The 17,145-nt window shown below is 41.1% G+C and overlaps 1 protein-coding gene across 14 annotated transcripts in view; it reads right to left on the bottom strand.

Moving 5' to 3' along the window:
• Positions 1-17,145, bottom strand: part of nbeab (neurobeachin b) — a 185,803-nt gene that overhangs the window by 75,259 nt on the left and 93,399 nt on the right. For all 14 annotated transcript variants that reach the window (XR_011077909.1, XR_011077907.1, XR_011077908.1 and 11 more), the window contains 4 exons: positions 14,538-14,599; positions 10,322-10,386; positions 8,329-8,437; positions 6,338-6,504 (listed from right to left, as the gene is read on the bottom strand). Coding sequence is in view for 6 of the 14 variants with exons in the window: in XM_068584573.1 (XP_068440674.1) it covers positions 6,338-6,504; positions 8,329-8,437; positions 10,322-10,386; positions 14,538-14,599 (403 nt within the window). In the remaining 8 variants the exon portion in view is untranslated. The remainder of the gene's footprint in view (positions 1-6,337; positions 6,505-8,328; positions 8,438-10,321; positions 10,387-14,537; positions 14,600-17,145) is intronic.

The raw sequence follows: 17,145 nt of genomic DNA, 5'->3' as shown, positions 1-17,145 counted from the left end.
TATTGTTAGTAAAAACACCAACAAATTGTCCAAACAATAGCATTCTTTATTAAGCATGGTCAGCTCGGGACCTTCTTATTTTTCACATCAAATGTGTCTGGCTTCATGACAACCATAAAGAATGGCTGTGAACTGGCCTCCTAGAAACTGCCAAAATGTATTACTCCCGTCACCCATCAATCACCCAAATGGATTTCAAACCGCATTTTAAAAGCTAATTTTCCAGCACTGATAACCTACAGGAAACAGGAGCGCCATTATTTATGGATGCTTTCAGACTTGCTAAGTGCAGTAGGATAAATGTGTATTAGGACGATCGTCTATTCTCTTTTCTTTCAAATAGGTATTTAAAGAACACCTTTCCTCGAGCAGCCAGTGTTGAGATTTTTGAGTTGCCAGATCTAACACCCCGGTCTACAGGGAATGTGTTTTGTTTGTAAGAGGAAAGGGAAAGCTGACAGGCATAATTCAAAATACGATGGGGAGGAAAAAAAAAAGGATTGATAACAGTTTTATAGGAAACTATGACATCATTCTAGAAGAGAGAGATACTTTTGACAGCTGAAGAGAGCTCACATTAGATTAGATGGTGATATATACTTTGTGCTGCTGTTATAATAGAGCAGCAGAGACCCTTTTGTTTTCGAACAATAGCATTGGTGTTAGAGTAAAAAGGTAAACTTGAGCCTGTGCGAGGAAAGAAAACGTGCCGTTAATCAGTTAAATGTGCTTGTTTAAGGCCTGAATTGTGAGTCTCACACAAGGCCAGCGCTCCATGCTCACTACAATTCATGCAATTGCCTTGTAAAATGAACTCCCATTCGATTAAAGACAAATCATTGAAATAAAAGCAATTACACAGATCTGTTGTCAAAAGTAATAACTACCTTAATGTTTTTCAAGTCACTTAAGCCAGAATGGCATACATGCAGCATGTGCAGGGCTGGATTGCAGACAGACGAAGGTCTCATGGTTAAAGATTTCCTTTTTATTCTATTTATGCTCGAAGGAGATTTGTGTGAGGCGGTCAGGAGGAAGAACAGGGACATACTGATTCAATAAAAAACCATTATACTCCTTTTAAAAGCGTCCATTGGTGACATGAGTAGGGGGTAATTATAATAAATACCCGTAATCAGTGACAATTCTATTCAAAGGCGCAGTGACTGGTTTCTATCACACACACACTGGACAATGAACACACATCAGATTCTAGTGCAACTCGGAGTACAAGTGGTCTTTTCTTTCGTTTTCAGTTGTCTCAATAGGCTCTCATTATGTGTTACAACGGATATGAAGAATTCGCTTGCTTTGCCAGTAGAGTTGAAAAAGTAAATAAGACAAGAAAAATCATTGGTATCTACCTAAATTGTACCTGCCCGTGCAGAATGATTTAGGTAGTTCATGCACCATATTGAGTATAAAGATATGTGAACCAACTCTCATTTTACTAAATCATATTACTGAAAGGAATTGGTCCTTCGATGACATTAAAATGACAACCAGATATTAGTGATGATGCAGAAAACCATCAAGCAGCCAGCAGCCACTAAAAACTAAAGTGTGGAAATGCTAAAAAAAACAATGTCTGTCAACAATTGCATTCTTTCTGGAAAGCATTTTTACAGCCCATTCATTAACATACTGCTGCTGTATAAAGACAATACAAAATTTAAAAAAAGACATAAAAGTGGTGACTGGGAAAGCATATGGTGATGAGTATTTCTCAGCCGACTGTTTCAAAAAAAACCTTCAAACTAAGAGAGAAATAGTCAATAATTACCTCTAAAAAAACACATGAAGTTTGATTGTGTGTCTGTTGAACGCCAAGTGTGAAGTGACGATACATCATGATGGGATTATTGCAAAGGGGGCACAAAACTTTCATCTCTTTAATGTCACAACACTCCGCACTGTTGGAGACGTGTGGATTTCAAGCTAAGATTCAAATGGTTGGACCTTTCTTTTGTAGATTGAGAGATAGAGCGTAGACACAGGGAGAAATGGGTACTGGACAAAGACGAAAGGGAAACAACACAGCGGCAACACCATTAACTGCAGGTCATCTGGTGTAATGAAGACAGACGTACGCGACCAGACGAGGGATGAGGAGCCGTACTGTACTGTCGGTGAACTCCCATGGATCGGCAGCTTTGTGGATCTCCATCTTTCATCAGAAATGGGGCACAGTCAGACGATGACCAGTTCAATTTCAACACCCCGGCGAAATTGATGATTGTGTGAGCGGGCCTCTTTCCAAAGATAATTAGCAGTGTGCAAGGTTAAGAGTAGCCCACGGGACTAGAGCCTGCTGCAGGTCAAGAACAAATGCAAGTATGGAGAATATCAGCTCGCAAGAACAAAGATAAGTAATATCTAATTAAATGGTTAAATGGAGGATTAAAAACATTATCACTGTGTGTGTGTGTGTGTGTGTGTGTGTGTGTGTGTGTGTGTGTGTGTGTATATATATATATATATATATATATATATATATATATATATATATATATATATATCATATCATTTCATTGAATCCTCTCGGACTGAAAAATTAAAGATGCTAGGCAGAGGACTAAATCAGACTAAAAATAGCTGTGTGAGAGTGGACATAATAAATTCTGCATGCCTCTTAGAATATAATGCTTTTATATTAGTTTCTAGGTTTACCTAATTCCACTATAATCTTACTTATTGTAACAGAATACTAAACATTGATGACAATAATCCATGTATTTACATAAGCGAAGAAGAAATCATGCATTTATCAAGGAATACTATTTTTGAATTATATGTATTATCCGGATGATTTTTGTTCATATTATCAGGACCAACCAGAAACCTTGACCTTTCATTTACGCACCAGAGGGGCCATCAGACCTCGAACCCTCTGAGGCTATAAAGGTGCACCGCCCCCCCCTCTGTGCTGGAGGACTTCTATTAGAATTGATAACCCTTTCAGGCAAGACCAAATACGCTGTGCGCATCGTGAGTAAAAAGGTTCATTCCATCACAAAGTTATTATCCACGGGGAGATTGTTACCATTCATCAAGTGTGAGAGATGAAACTCACTGTTAGTCAAGGGAAACGGCTGTTTCACTGCCTTGCCACAGATCAATATATGCCGCCATTTTCCTTTCTCTCCCCTGCTACAAAAAAGTAATTATACAGAAGAAATGTTGACAATCAATAGACTAGTCAGGTGAGGTTAAGGTCTGCTGTGGGGGCCAGCGAAGGCTCCTCCGTCACCTGTCACCGATGCTGCTGATGTGAACACGGACGCCCGCATGGGAACAAAGGGAGGTTTGTCTCCATCAGCCCCTTTTACATTTCTGTTAGGGTGGTTGTGTCCAAACAATTAGTAAACGAGGAGTGCTGGAGAATGAATGGTAGAGAATGACAAAAATACATTTTGACTATTTTTAGTTTAAGTTTCACTTGTACGAAGGTGTGAATGAATATCTGTGTGAGGCTACATCACCTTCTAATATAGTCAACGGGGTAAACGTCTATGACGAATGTGTTGTTTGAATATGTGGTTTCAAAAGATTTCTGTCATGCAAGAACATTAAATGACGCCTGTAAAAACTTAGCACATATACCAATCTGTATAATTCTAAAAGAGTATTTAAATAGTTTCATGAATAACAGATTTTTGATGTGTATTGAACAGTTGGTTGCTAATTTAGTCTTCCGTAGTGTGAGAGAACTGCAGCACACGAGCGACTTATCATCACAGTGAGGTGGTCCTACGCTGCAGAAGAGGTGGACGTTATTCTTCAATGAATTTATCAGCCTCGCCTTGACATCTACTTTCACTTTAGACGAGCCTGAACTTTATAATCCACTGGCAGGGTTCAGGGGTCAACAGCAGAGGGGACCAGAGGGCATGAAAAATCACTCTGTCCCTGGAAAAAACTCTGACATCCAATTTTCAACTTGATTTATCAGTGTAAAGCTAAAATTGATAGTGTGTCATTACTGGGCAGGGAGCTGTCTTGGAGAGATGTATCAAAGCCTCCTCATTTTGATTTAGCGCGGCGGATCAATACAACCCTATACTGTTTCAATTTGAGCAGTATTGATTTTCCCATGCAGACTCCATACAGGGGGACATTCATCATCAGGCAAGCATATAGTATGATCTAACAGGGCACCATGGGGTCTGATCTGCTTATTCTTCACTCAGATCGCATGACTGCAGAGCAGCTGTTTCCAAGCCTTGCACAGAATGTTTCCTTTCCGTCAGCTGTTGTCGTAGATGCTGCAAACACAGTTTCTTACGCTGTTTTCCACAAAGAGAACAACGGCTCCGAAAGGATTTGCCTTCAGAGGTGCAGATAATGTGCAGATGTCTGTAAGTCAGACAACAGCAGATTCATCTCATGGTAAGTCAGACAGTTAAATCAGATTCTCATGAGCGCCACCGCTCAAAACACAGATTATTATACTAGTTTCTGCCCGCTGCTTGCAAGAGAATCATTGTGTTTATAATATATTCTAGACAAATAATAAATATATTTTGGCATGTCTCAAGGCAGAATTTAGGAGTAAAAAGCAAAGCAATTTCTGTGCATGATGGTGAAAACAAACATTGACAAGTCTCTCTCTCTCTTTCTGTCCCTCTTTCCATCCCTCTCTCTGTCTCTCTCGCTCACACACACACACACACACACACACACACACACACACACACACACACAGACATAACAGACAGCCACCTCAAAATGCTTGAGGGCTTTATATCTTACAAGAGCAGCATAAATGGGAAAGTTAATGTAGCATTGAATAAGACTAAGCTGCTGAACTGCAACACCGCCTTGAGCCTGTGAGCATATTGCATCATTTTTCTTCACCAGCAGGTTACCATTAAATTTGAATTTGTTGGAAGTTTTGCGGTATCATTTACAATACACCCACGCTCAATAACCTTTTGTTTCAATGCAAATGCTGTGCCTCTGAGGGGCTCCATAAATATTTGAACATGAGCCCAGAATTCAATGCAATAGATTTTGTCACGGGTACGACTGCTGAGGTTCAGTCAGATTTATGAAAATCTGTACTTGAATACTGTAGCCTTCTCAGTCACGGCCAACACATACAACATATACATTTTCATTTGACAATGTGTATAAAACTAAAAAATAGCTTGACAAGAGTTGGAAATTAATCATGACACATTCATGGCTTCGAAATGTAAAAACTGTGAGGAAACAATGCCAAAATACAAACACTTGATATGATGAAGTAAGTAGACACGGTGTCCCACAGTGATCAATCTAATGGGTTCATATTTTTTATTTTATTTTTTTAATGTAGCTGCTTTTGCCAGTCAAAGACATAAAAATATAGCTGTAAAAAATAATTATGCCAGCAATAATATTATATTGTATAAGATACAGTATGAAATAAACCCAATTCTAGCAACCATGGTTAAACATCTGCATCACATTTTCAAAATGTAATAAAACCAAAGCTACTGTTTCAGCACAGCGGCTACATTTGTTTTGGCAAATCAGCGATGGTGGTTTGTGCTGTTCAAGGGCCCTGTTTTGCAGAATGGAGCTCACAGCATAATTGGGTGTTCTGATTAATGTTTGGGTGAACATGCTTTTGTCTTCCTGCACATTTCTGCATCTGAATCTGAGTCCTGTGGTTTTGATTTTTTTTCTTCCAACAGACGAGTCTGCAAGCAGCAACTGAAGCTCCCACAGTCAGGCTTTTTAACAATTGCCGGCATGCAGTTACATCTGAAACAACAGATAAATGTTCAAATTCTCAGCTCTGCGCTCAGTACAAAATACTCACAGTACGTTGTAACGCGTCTGTTTGTGCAATATAACCTTCTCTTGATCCTGCCACTTAACTCTGTATCTATGGGACCATGTGGATGCAGGTGAGAAGTGGGAGGCCGAGCAGGAGAGCCTGCGGTTATTTTAACAGGGCCCATGGGGAAGTCTACAACTACCACCAGGTGCTGGGCTGTGTTACTGAGGGGGTCAATGGATGCCTGGACAACACTGCAGAAACACCCCTACCCCCCCCCTTTTCCCCTCTTCGCTATCCCGGTCTGTCGGAAGACTGGCCAATCAGCTGTCCCCGGGGGATTAAGGCACTCCACACTGTAATTGCGTTTGCTGACCCGATCGCTGACCCTATCGGATCCTGGGAAAATTACATTAACTGGTGGTCCAATCCCATCACTGCAGAGTTTTGTGTACAGGTAACTTCTGTCCTCTAGGTTGGACCTAAGGTTGAGCAGCTGTGGTTCACGTTCAAGATTTAGTGGGGCCCCCGTTGGGCTTAAGGTGAACTTGTACAAGTGTGAGGGCTTACCTCTGGGCCAGAGTGCCCCAGGCACTGTGCTTGTTGGTGAGGATGTTGACGATTTTCTGCTTTAACTGGTTGGCTGTCACATGGTCTCTGTGTTTGGCGGCACTGATCAGGTGGTCGCACATCTTCTCTTCTTCTTTTCTGTCAGCAGCATATTGGGCACAGTTGGACTGATTTGAGATTTAAAACAAGAGGAAGGGAGGGGAGAAACAACAGTGTGAACTTCTTTGTATATTTATGACTTTCAGGACAGTATCCACTGCCAAAAGTGATGTCTGACATTATACTAATCGCATTTGAGAATGTTTTACTTGAATAAAACCAGAATAATATATACCCTCTAATGGAGCATTTGTCACACTGAAGAATGTTATGGCTTCATTCAACACACTTGAGTGCATAAAGATATTAGTGGACAGCTGAGAGATATATTTCTGCTCCCTTGGAGGAGTGTAGTAAATCACAGCGAGCACATGAAGGCAGTCCATTCCCTAACTGCGGACAGATGAGGCTCCCTGCTAGGTAGCCGTGGATGGTGCTATTAGAGGAGAAAGGAAAATACTCTAATAGATCCGCGAAGAATATAGTCTGTCAAGGTTAACAAATCTACACCGCCAATATATATAGGAATATGTTATTGTCCCCTGTTAAATGAATGGAGTCAAATGCATGCGGTCATTCTCCAGAACAAAATGTACCATAAGGACACATTGCCTTCTGTAAATTGCAAACATCAGAAATAGGAAAATTCAAGGTATCATAGTCCAAATAATGTTTGATATCCAAGTGTCCAAATGATAGGGTTAAATTAATCTATTTAAATATGAATTGGCTTAATAAGAAAAATAGCGATATTGGTTTTAAATCAATTTCCAGAAGTCAGTGCAACTCTCTAAGTGTTCCAGGTGGCTAAAAGTAATCTAGAGGAGCACATCTGACCTTATCTTTGCTGCTAAAACAAGATTGTCTCACTATGCCACCCTGGGGGAACCCTTGCTAATATTCAAAATCTAATTTGCTAACAGAAGCTGGAAGTTAATTGAATTTCCTGTTTCAAATTTGAATTCTGTCAGATATTATACTTCAACATATTCTTCATGCGGCAGATAACTCAATCTCCGCTTGTCAACTCACATCACCAAGTGATGCAGTGACAAATATCAAACGTTATTTATCACTTTAAAGCATACGACGCTTTGCCCTGACACCAACTTAATTGTAAAAATGTCTTATCTGCGTCCTGAATCTTCAATCTTGGAGAGTGGGTAATAAAGTAACATCAGACCTAGATGAAAAGTGTAGGCTGTCTGGCGTTGGCAGACAGAACGGATGGGGCCAGGTACACTTCCCCCTTCTACTGACATTGCATATCTAGCCGTCTCTTCCAGTTTATCTAGCAGGTCAAGGATCCTCAAGAACTGTATATCAAGCAGCTGTTTGAGGATGGCTGCTTTTCCCAGATAAGAAACTCATCACTGCTCACATGTACCCGCTGCTAACAGAGGCGGTGGAAGTATGTGTGTGTGTGTGTGTCTGTGTAGGTGTGTGTGTGTGTCTGTTTAGGTGTGTGTGTGTGCGTATATGTTCTACAATAACCAAACAAACTATTTTAACACAGCACAGGTTCTTCATACTTTGCTATCAATCTTCGTGGCATTTATTAGCCTCATATGCTAAATTGCTGACCAGCTTGCATAGAAAAATAAAAAAGGGGCAATGTTTTTATTTCTCACATTTTCTATAAAGACGACCAATCGCTTTTCCTTTCATGTCTGAAATGAGTGGTTTGATGGAGGTCCGAGTAAATACAACACAGGAGGCAGTCCTGTGAGTTGGTTGGCAATTATCAGTTAAAAATCTTGAATTATTTTTAAAATTGTATTTCCCTTTGCTAGTAACAGTTAAATTATGTTATATGAATTGTAGGATTCAGGAGTTAATCCACAGGACACAGACACAATTACTGATGCAAAAAAGGATGGCACAGTTTATACCTCAAACTCGGCGTGTTTGTGGACGTCCTCTGCTCGCTGTCTGTTCAGGATGAACTCGGCCTCGTTGGCAACGCGGACTATGTGATCCTTCATGGCATGGCAGAGCAACCTGTGATATTACAGGGAAACACAAACGCAGAGTAGATTCATACACAAACTATCATTAATAAAGGAAATATCTGTATTAGCTCAAATGTGTTGTAATGCCACCTCTAAGGGAGGAGCAGGGTTAAGGCATATATAGTTAGTCAGTATTGTGCAACATTCTGCTTGTTGAAAGAGCAGACTAGTAAACAGCATCATTTGTCTGTGTTATATTGCAAGGCTGCAGGTCAGTGACAGTTCTCTCTGTAGCATTAAGGAGGGAATGGGGTGTCATTAGAGCATTGAAGCCTATCTGGCATACTCCTGATTGACTGAGCATCCCTTCCCACTGACCAGAACATCAACCGAGAGCCTGTAATGCTGACAAGTCAGGCCGTGAACAACTTCTCACTTGGCTGACTCGAGAGGCTCCGTGGTCTCCACCCACATTCACATTTAAATACCACTATCTTTAATAATTGAGAACACCCTGGCTACTGTGTGTGGATTACAAGCCATTTTACACACCATTAGGTTAGCTTTGTTTTAATTAAAGCAGCCCTTGTTCAGCTCCAGTGCTTGATACAGATTGTAATTTCCCTCCTGTCCCAAGGAGAGGCAGTAATCCCGAGGCTGCATTCATCAGCTGCTATTGCCTCTTTAATTGTTGACAAGCACCCATTAATAGACAGACGTTCACTGTTCACAGACAGAGGCTGACAACGCCAAGCTGCGTTTTGAAACCAAGAAAAGATGAGAAAGCAATTTGATGAGTGATATTTGGAGACTGGAAAAATAATTTTGTTTTAATATTTTAGAGGAAGATAACACTAATCATTACAGGTGATCACACTTGGCACACACACACACATATATATATATATATATATATATATATATATATATATATATATATATATATATATATATATATATATATATATATATTTAAAAAAATGGTCTCTTGAAGTGCAAAATGTGGTTGTGTATTATTAGTGCATCTCAAAGCACCCGATATTGTGTCTTTTTCTGGTTCAACAACATTGTGATCCCTATATGTTTTGCTTTTGAGATTTTAAGATACTGTCTTAACAGAGCTGTCACAATGAAAAAATGTCATGCAAGAGAGAGACAATGGTAATAATTAAGTAAAGTGATCCCTTTACTTTCAGACCTTTTAGGGAATTTTCAGTACGTTGGAAATTGGCTTTGCTTTCAAACAGCTGCAACATGATACAGAGGAGCATCCCACAACTACCTGATGTATACGTTGTCACACATGCAGCAGAAACAACGTCTTTGTCTGCCACGCCTTGTAAGGCAAACAGATTCGCTAGACTCTAGCTACCTCTAGGTCTGTCTAGTTAGACAGAGCAGGTGTGCAGAGACTTGAGTAACACCGAGAAATTATGTCTCTGTCAGCAGCACCCTGGACAGCGCCGTGTGGCCCTGCTGACTCAAGCTCTTTGTTCCAGGGCCAGCAGGGGACTCGGAGAAGCATGGCCGGGCTGCAGCAAGAGCCTGGGCACAGAGAAGGTCTGGCCAGATGGGTCAGCAGATGGGCAAGGAGGCTGAGCCGCCCCTGATCTGCTCGACGGAAACCCCGAGTCTGGCCACACCCCGAAACGAGAGGGAGAGGGAAGGAAGACAGAAAGAGGAACACAGACACTGGGATGTACAGTATGACAGCAGACAGAGCGATAAGAAGAAGGGAGACGGTCGGAGAGAGTGACCGCTCTTTAGTGTTGATATTCTTACATCATATTTACTGTTACTCCAAGCGGTTTAGAGCTAATCTATGCCTTGCTACCAGGGAACCTTTTTTTTTTTCAAGCACATACTGATAACAGAAGTAAAAATAAAAGACTGCTTGGCTGACTTTATGTATTAAAATGAATGGACACATTACCTTCCTTCGTTGATTAGCTCAATGAAAGCCAGGCCAGCGTTCTTCTGAATGGAGTTCTGCCATTCCTGAAATTAAACAATTTAGGATCCATTAGTTAAAGAAGATCTCAATTATTTGTGTTGTGTTTTGGGGCTGTAAATGGGTTATTAAAGGTCCAAAAGAGAATCGCATTATAAATATGTTCTTCTAATCATTATTAGATATTGGTTAGTAAAAAAGTATGTCATAGAGCAAGGATTACCCAAAAAGGCAGAAAACAGCTTCAGTTCAAATTAAGTTAAAAATAAAATGGTAAAAAAAAACACCATTTTTATCGAGCAACAATATCTTTGAGAAATGTATGACAAGAATCCCATTTCACCATCCAAATTGCATATTTCAACGGTAATCGAGATTGCATGCCATAGTTTGTAATTCAAGTGGGTAAATACAGCATTTAGTTCATCTCCCCTTTGAGAAAAGAATTGTGGCTATGGAAAGCTGAATTCCTGCCCAGCCAGTGCGACCATCCTTTCACCCTATGTGAAAAGATCTGTAAACACAGGAGAGATGTAATTGTGGGATGAAACTGTATCCTCTCACTTAAATACAGCCATTTCCTCTGTCCCTTACAGTGACAGAGTACTGAGCAGGCTCACTGAGCCCTGCAGTGTGTGCCTGGAAGGGATCCGAGCTCTGGGCCAGAGTGCTAGCACTTGCTGTCTCACAACATGCTCTGGAAATGATTAAAAAACAGTTTGAGAGCGTGCCTTTCACTGTGGGAAATCCAGCTCTCCTGTACCCTCACTGAGGTGCAAATGGAAGAGAAAACAGAGAAGGCCACAGTTCAAAAGAGGAGGGAAAACAGAGGAAAAGTCAAGGCAAAAGGTTTTCAGTCCTGAGGGCTACTGACTTTTCACATTCACAAGGAGCTTCTGAACTCGGCTTTCCATTTCAAATTTGCTGAAATTAATGTTACTGCCATTTCCAACGTGGAAAAATATGTGGGGGTATTTACTCTGGAGTTTAGGTGTGAAACAGTGATATACACTGCTTGTTCCATGTCAATGTCTGGAGAAGGTAAGCAGCATTTGTTGTGTACAGTACCAGAATAAATGACATTGACATTATTATGTATGGGCATGTGTTTTTGTACACAGTTGTCGTGCCTGACACATACCGGTTCACGCAAGAGTACCCAGTCTGACCCTACGATGCGTTAAGTCAGGGAGATGGTGCTGACAAACTGCTGAGCATCTGGTATCCAAATGTTCCCCATGACCCCCTTCCTCTGCTACAGTATCTGTCTGGAATAAGCTGTTCTTGATTTGGACAGGGATCGTGTACAGCCAGTCGTCTGAGGTTCCACTTGCACCGTGCTCACGTGACAAAAATAAATACAGAAATCAAGGCAGAAGTGACACTAGGGGCGTTGTCAGGAAAATGGCAGTAGGTCAGCGGAGTTATAGCATGAACTAGTCAAATTTGGTATCTTGTCTGAGCGTTGCTTGTTGACAGCTGGGATAGCACTTCAGAGGCTCATTTTTTCTTGTCTTTTTTTTCTGGAGAACAGAGCTCCCAGAGGAGGCTGCCTTTGATTGCATGAGCTTCCTCTGCTGCCCATTTGAAGGGAATTAGACATGACATGCAACTCCTTAAAAAAAAAAGAAGTGGTCCTTGATGTAAATGCAGAGCATGACCAGAATGCAACACCTCTGGCTTGGCTGTTGAAAGTTTGTTTAGTAGCTCTGACTTTTTTTTTAATGGAATTGTAATGTGCATTAATTGAGTTTTGGGCGTTTAAAGGGCATAAGAGACTGACAATAAACTGAAAAACAGTTACCCGCTTACATATTCAGCAGGCTTAGGCAATGTTTGCATTCTCTTGGTCATGTTTCACCTGACTAATGAAAGTCCAATAGTTACTAAAATAGTCACTATAATTTTTACTCCTGAGAAAAATGATCTCACAATGTACTAACATTGTATTTGTTGTTGAAAAGACATTGTAAACAATTTGTTTTCCTGAGCTTTTTCTTTCTGTCTGGAACGGCTGGAAACTATTAATAAGAGCGATGAAACTAAAGAGTACATTATAGAACTTTTGGGTGGAAAACCAAACAATTTGCAACATGCAATACTTGGATATGATGATGTTGCATCTTGAACAATGATACTATTCCTCCATCTATCTTCAATAAAACCACCACTTCTATGGCAGACCTGAATTCCCACAACTCCCAACTCACAGAACAGTTTTCTGGCCTTGAGAAAATTTTGTCTCCTCCCACTTTCATCTTCGCGAAATTCAGCTGGGCACTATGTATTTGTGGTGTTTCGATCCATCCTGTCAGTGTGCAGGAGCGTTTGCTTTTATCTGCTCTGCTTTGCTCTGTTATACTCTCCACATCTGGAGGCCTTACATTACTGAATCTCTGAGGCTTCACTCTTGATCTCCAGCCCCCCTCCCCCGCCTTCCCCTGTATGTTTAAGCTGTTACAAGAAACAGAGCTGCTTGACCTTTTCATTCAGCTGCCCAAGCTGAGGAGAGACACACAGTGTCTGCATCCGTGGCCAGCCACACGATGATTGCTGTGATTAGTATGCATAAATAAGAAAAGGCGGATCATTAGCACTAATTCATTCATAAAACTGACAGGTCACAAAACAGAGAGGGACTAAAGGTCAGCTAAGTGCCCTCATGGCTGTCTTAAAACATTAATGTTGAAATATGTGAGGGATATGTTGAAGTTGGCATTTTGTAATGATGTCAGCCACAGCTCATCCTGCATCCGTGAAGACTTGCTGGGCTTTTTGAAAGCACTTCAGATACAGTACGTAAATACCAAAGATGATAGTTAGGAGTATATGGCAATGTAATTATCAGTCAGAGCAAATATATCTGCACGTGATAAAACAGCTCTGCATACACATCAGCTTTGTCACCAGAAAACAGTTATATGGAGGACACTGATAACAGTTATCCATCATTACAGAGTGATTTTAAACTCATATTTGCTGGCAACATATCTGGATTCATTACTGATCTTGCAGCACTATGATACAATGCTATTTGAGAGGTAGTAGAAGGACACCAAGCGATATGGTCCAGCTTCAAGCCCTCACTGTCTGATCAATATCTCAGCCTGGATTTCATCCCCAGAGCCCCTAATGGCAGGAACCTCTGGAGCCGCAGTAATGCTATCTGTGTAAAGGGGGGACGGACTCAGACCCTGAACAGCATGCTGACGCTCTCATCTGCAATAAATCCTAGAGCTGGAAAAAACAACTTCCCACACATACTCCACAGACAGAAAAGCGGTGCAAAAAGGAGCCGTCAAAAACCTTCAAAAGAGCAACAATAACTCAATGCTGGCTGCCCTATTTATGCATGTTCTTTGGAAGAAAGCCCCTGAATAATGGCCTCCATATAACAGAGGCTGAGCTCCTTGCTGAAGAGGGCTTTGGACTACCTTCGGATACCACGGAGCGCACATAGTGGCAATCCACCTCCTCAAGGCTCTGGCCCTGCAGTCTGGATCCACAAAGAGGCACCAAGTAATGGCTTCCTCATGGGCTCCCGACTCAAGACTGATGGGCTGACAGAAGGTATGTTAAATATCTCCCGTTCTAACTGCTACATCGGAGCTTTGACCTTTTCTAAAACAAGGGCTTAACAAGAGATTCAGAGGGTCAGCTCGGAGGTGATCAGTCACTGGCAGCGCTGCACGAGGTGGGGCTCATTCTCTAAGAGACAGCTCTGGATTAAAGCTCTGGGATGTAGTGAGAAAGTCCCTCTATTCTAAGAGACTTGTTAGTGTCTGTATGTCGTCATCGCTTTGGACAGCTTGCTTCTGGAACATTTTACAAAAGTATACGTCGTCAAATCAAAGATTGAACAACTTATTTTCGACAGTTCCCCTAACATTTAACTAAAGCATTAGCCATAAAGGTAAACAATAACAGTATGTGCAGTTTTGACAGCGTAAATAATTAAGCTTTTATTGCTTTTGCTTAAAATATATATTTAAAAAAGTTAGCCGTGTGAAATAATATACTATTGACCATGTTTGATTTTTAAACTAGCCTCTTGCAGATCTCTACATAGTGTTGATAGAAATGTTATCAAGAGAAGCGTAGTAGGGGAAGGCATAAAACCAGGAAAAGAGGAGAGGGGGGACTGAGAGAGGGAGACAAAGAGAGGCTGGGAAAGAGGAGGAGAAAGAAAAAAACTCACCTGAGAACAAAGCAGCATGACGAGCTCCACTACCGAAGTGCTTGACTTCATGCACACGAGACCTGAAGCAATAAAACAGATGAACACAATTATATATCAACTATAAAAAGGGAGTATTTTACACAGAATAGCTTTGGGTAAAATTATCAGTCCTTATATAATCAGTTGTGCCGCAGTACAAAATAATAATTTAAAAATAAATATTCACATTTCAATTTTAGTTTAGAACTTGGATAAAGCTGGATTGTTTTTGGCATATGGTCAATTTCAGGCAGTGATCATTTATAAATCCTCACATTGTGCTTCAGAGTTGCCCTTCATGAAACTGTAAAAATAATTATTTTTGTCACACACACACAAACACACACACACACATCTCCCTTCGAACGTGCACACACGCTTACGGTGAACACAGACATTCACAGCTTCTTCCCTCATCTCCATTCTGTAGACGGAGAGCTTGCAGAAGCAGACAACTCTAATGAAACAAGGGCAGGTGTGAAAAGCTCATTTGCAGGAACAATGGCTGCACCGGTCTCGTATTCTGCACCTCCAACTCCTTCTGTTGCACTTTGCGAGAACCATTAAAAGGTGTAGTAATTAGGTAAAAGGAAAGAATGCAACTCTCAAGGACTCATTAAAATGTAGCAGGAGTTTACCTCTGTGCTACAGAATCGCCATTGTTCAATGCGTGACAGGGTGTCGAGCAGACGGGAGAATTCAATATTATTAATTAAGATTTCAGTGAACGTTATTGCACAACTTGTGCATTTTACAGTGCAACATATACACAAGTCCTAATATCAGTTGCACTATTGTTATTCTTAATGACTAAATTCTCCGGGAGTGATGTATGTAAGAGGTATCTGGCCGCCTTTTAAGGGGGGAAATCCAACCTTAACTTAATGACATATGCAACAGTAAAATAGGTTGCCATGTTTTTCCATATAGAGGCTAATACTGGACAACAACGAAATACATCAGGTAATATCATAGCGTGATATTACCATTGAACTGACATGGTTGAGCTTGTGTAAAAGCTGTGCAATGTAACAAAAGAATGCAAAACATTCTGAACTCTGGCCGCCTCCATTCATGAGCCAAGAGTGTCCGAGGGAGCGTCTTGCAAATACTCTGAGAGGATGTGACCCTCCTCTTGTACGCAGAGTGCCACTGCTGACCTCTTGTTATAGCAGTGACATACTGAGCCATAAGTCAGTTCAGTCCGACACAGGAGTCAGGTGTCCGACTGACCCTGGCCTTGTGCTGGTAGACAAACTAAATGCATTCTATTTAAACACGGCCTGCCAGTCCTTTCCTGTAAACAGGGCAGGGTTAAGGCACGGGTGAATGTGGCATTGTGGGGTAATGCGCCGGCAGGCTGGGCCACTCAGGGGACAGCAAGAAGCAGGCAGCAGGCATCACAACAGCGGCAGTGTTCACACACAGGACTTAGCCACCAACTCCAAGTGTGAAGCTCAGGGTGCACTCAACATAATTGCCACAGTGACCACGTCTGCAGGGGGGTTGAAGGAATAGGGTGAGGCGAAGGGGCACACGGGGCACCGGGGGGGCTTGACCTCGGGCAATCTAAGGAGTGATGGATGACTGGTAATTACTGGTAAATGGAGCGCCTTTGCACTACAGCACAGTATTTCAACTGTGAGCCTGGGAATGGCCGGAGAAAAAAAAAAAAATGGAGAAAGAGAGGGAGGGACAGCTCCACCATTTGTGACCGAGTGTCTCGATACAAATTTAAGATTTACAGTACATGCGGTGATTCTGCAGGTTTGTTTTGTCAGGTAAACCTGCTCTAATTCATGTCAGGAAAAGAGTGCACTTTTCACAGACCCAGACAGGGTTAAACACGTCTGGTGAGGAGCACTGAGGCCCGAGCTGTCTATCCACGACCTTGTTTGTGGGGTTACACTCTCGGCTCAGCTCTGGTTTGTCAGCTTGGTCAGTCTGCTGACAGACTTTGAGTGAAAGGGTAACAGACATATTCACACTTGTCAAGGCTATGCTACCTGATTCTGCATTCCTTTCCCCTGAGTTTGAGCAGGTAGCTTTAGCCACATGTGCATGGCATACCCGCATGGCTATCTACATATGGATAGATGAATGATATATGCATGATGCGTGAAAGAAAAATGACATGGAATTGAAAAACTGTTTTTAAATGTTGAATGTCTGGAGATGAGAAGTTAATTCATCACTTCACCAATCACTGACAGGATTTGGTACTATAGCACGGCATACAATATAATAATTGTATGAAAAGACCCAGCTCATAAGTAAGCCTTAAAAAAATGATTACTTTAAAAGCTTTAATTAAATATCAAAATACAAATTAATACAACACCAAATTAATAACCACAAAAAAGCTAAGAAACACAGGATATACTATTTTATATTTTATGTTATGCAAAAGACAGTAATATTGGCAATAATTAATAATATAATTTAGTATTATACATTCCTAATATTAAATTAGCTCTGTAAAAAGGTAGCTGGCAGTGTAAACGGTGCAAACAGACAAGTAAACCGCTCAGGAAAGTGGACACGTGTCAGACAACTTCTTTCTGAATCCAGCTTTCAGAAAGTCATG

Source organism: Clinocottus analis, unplaced genomic scaffold, assembly GCF_023055335.1.
Source record: "Clinocottus analis isolate CAN_PGR_092001 unplaced genomic scaffold, fCliAna1.0.p SCAF_2, whole genome shotgun sequence".
Lineage (NCBI taxonomy): Eukaryota > Metazoa > Chordata > Actinopteri > Perciformes > Cottidae > Clinocottus > Clinocottus analis.
This window is presented reverse-complemented; position numbering and strand designations above follow the sequence as displayed.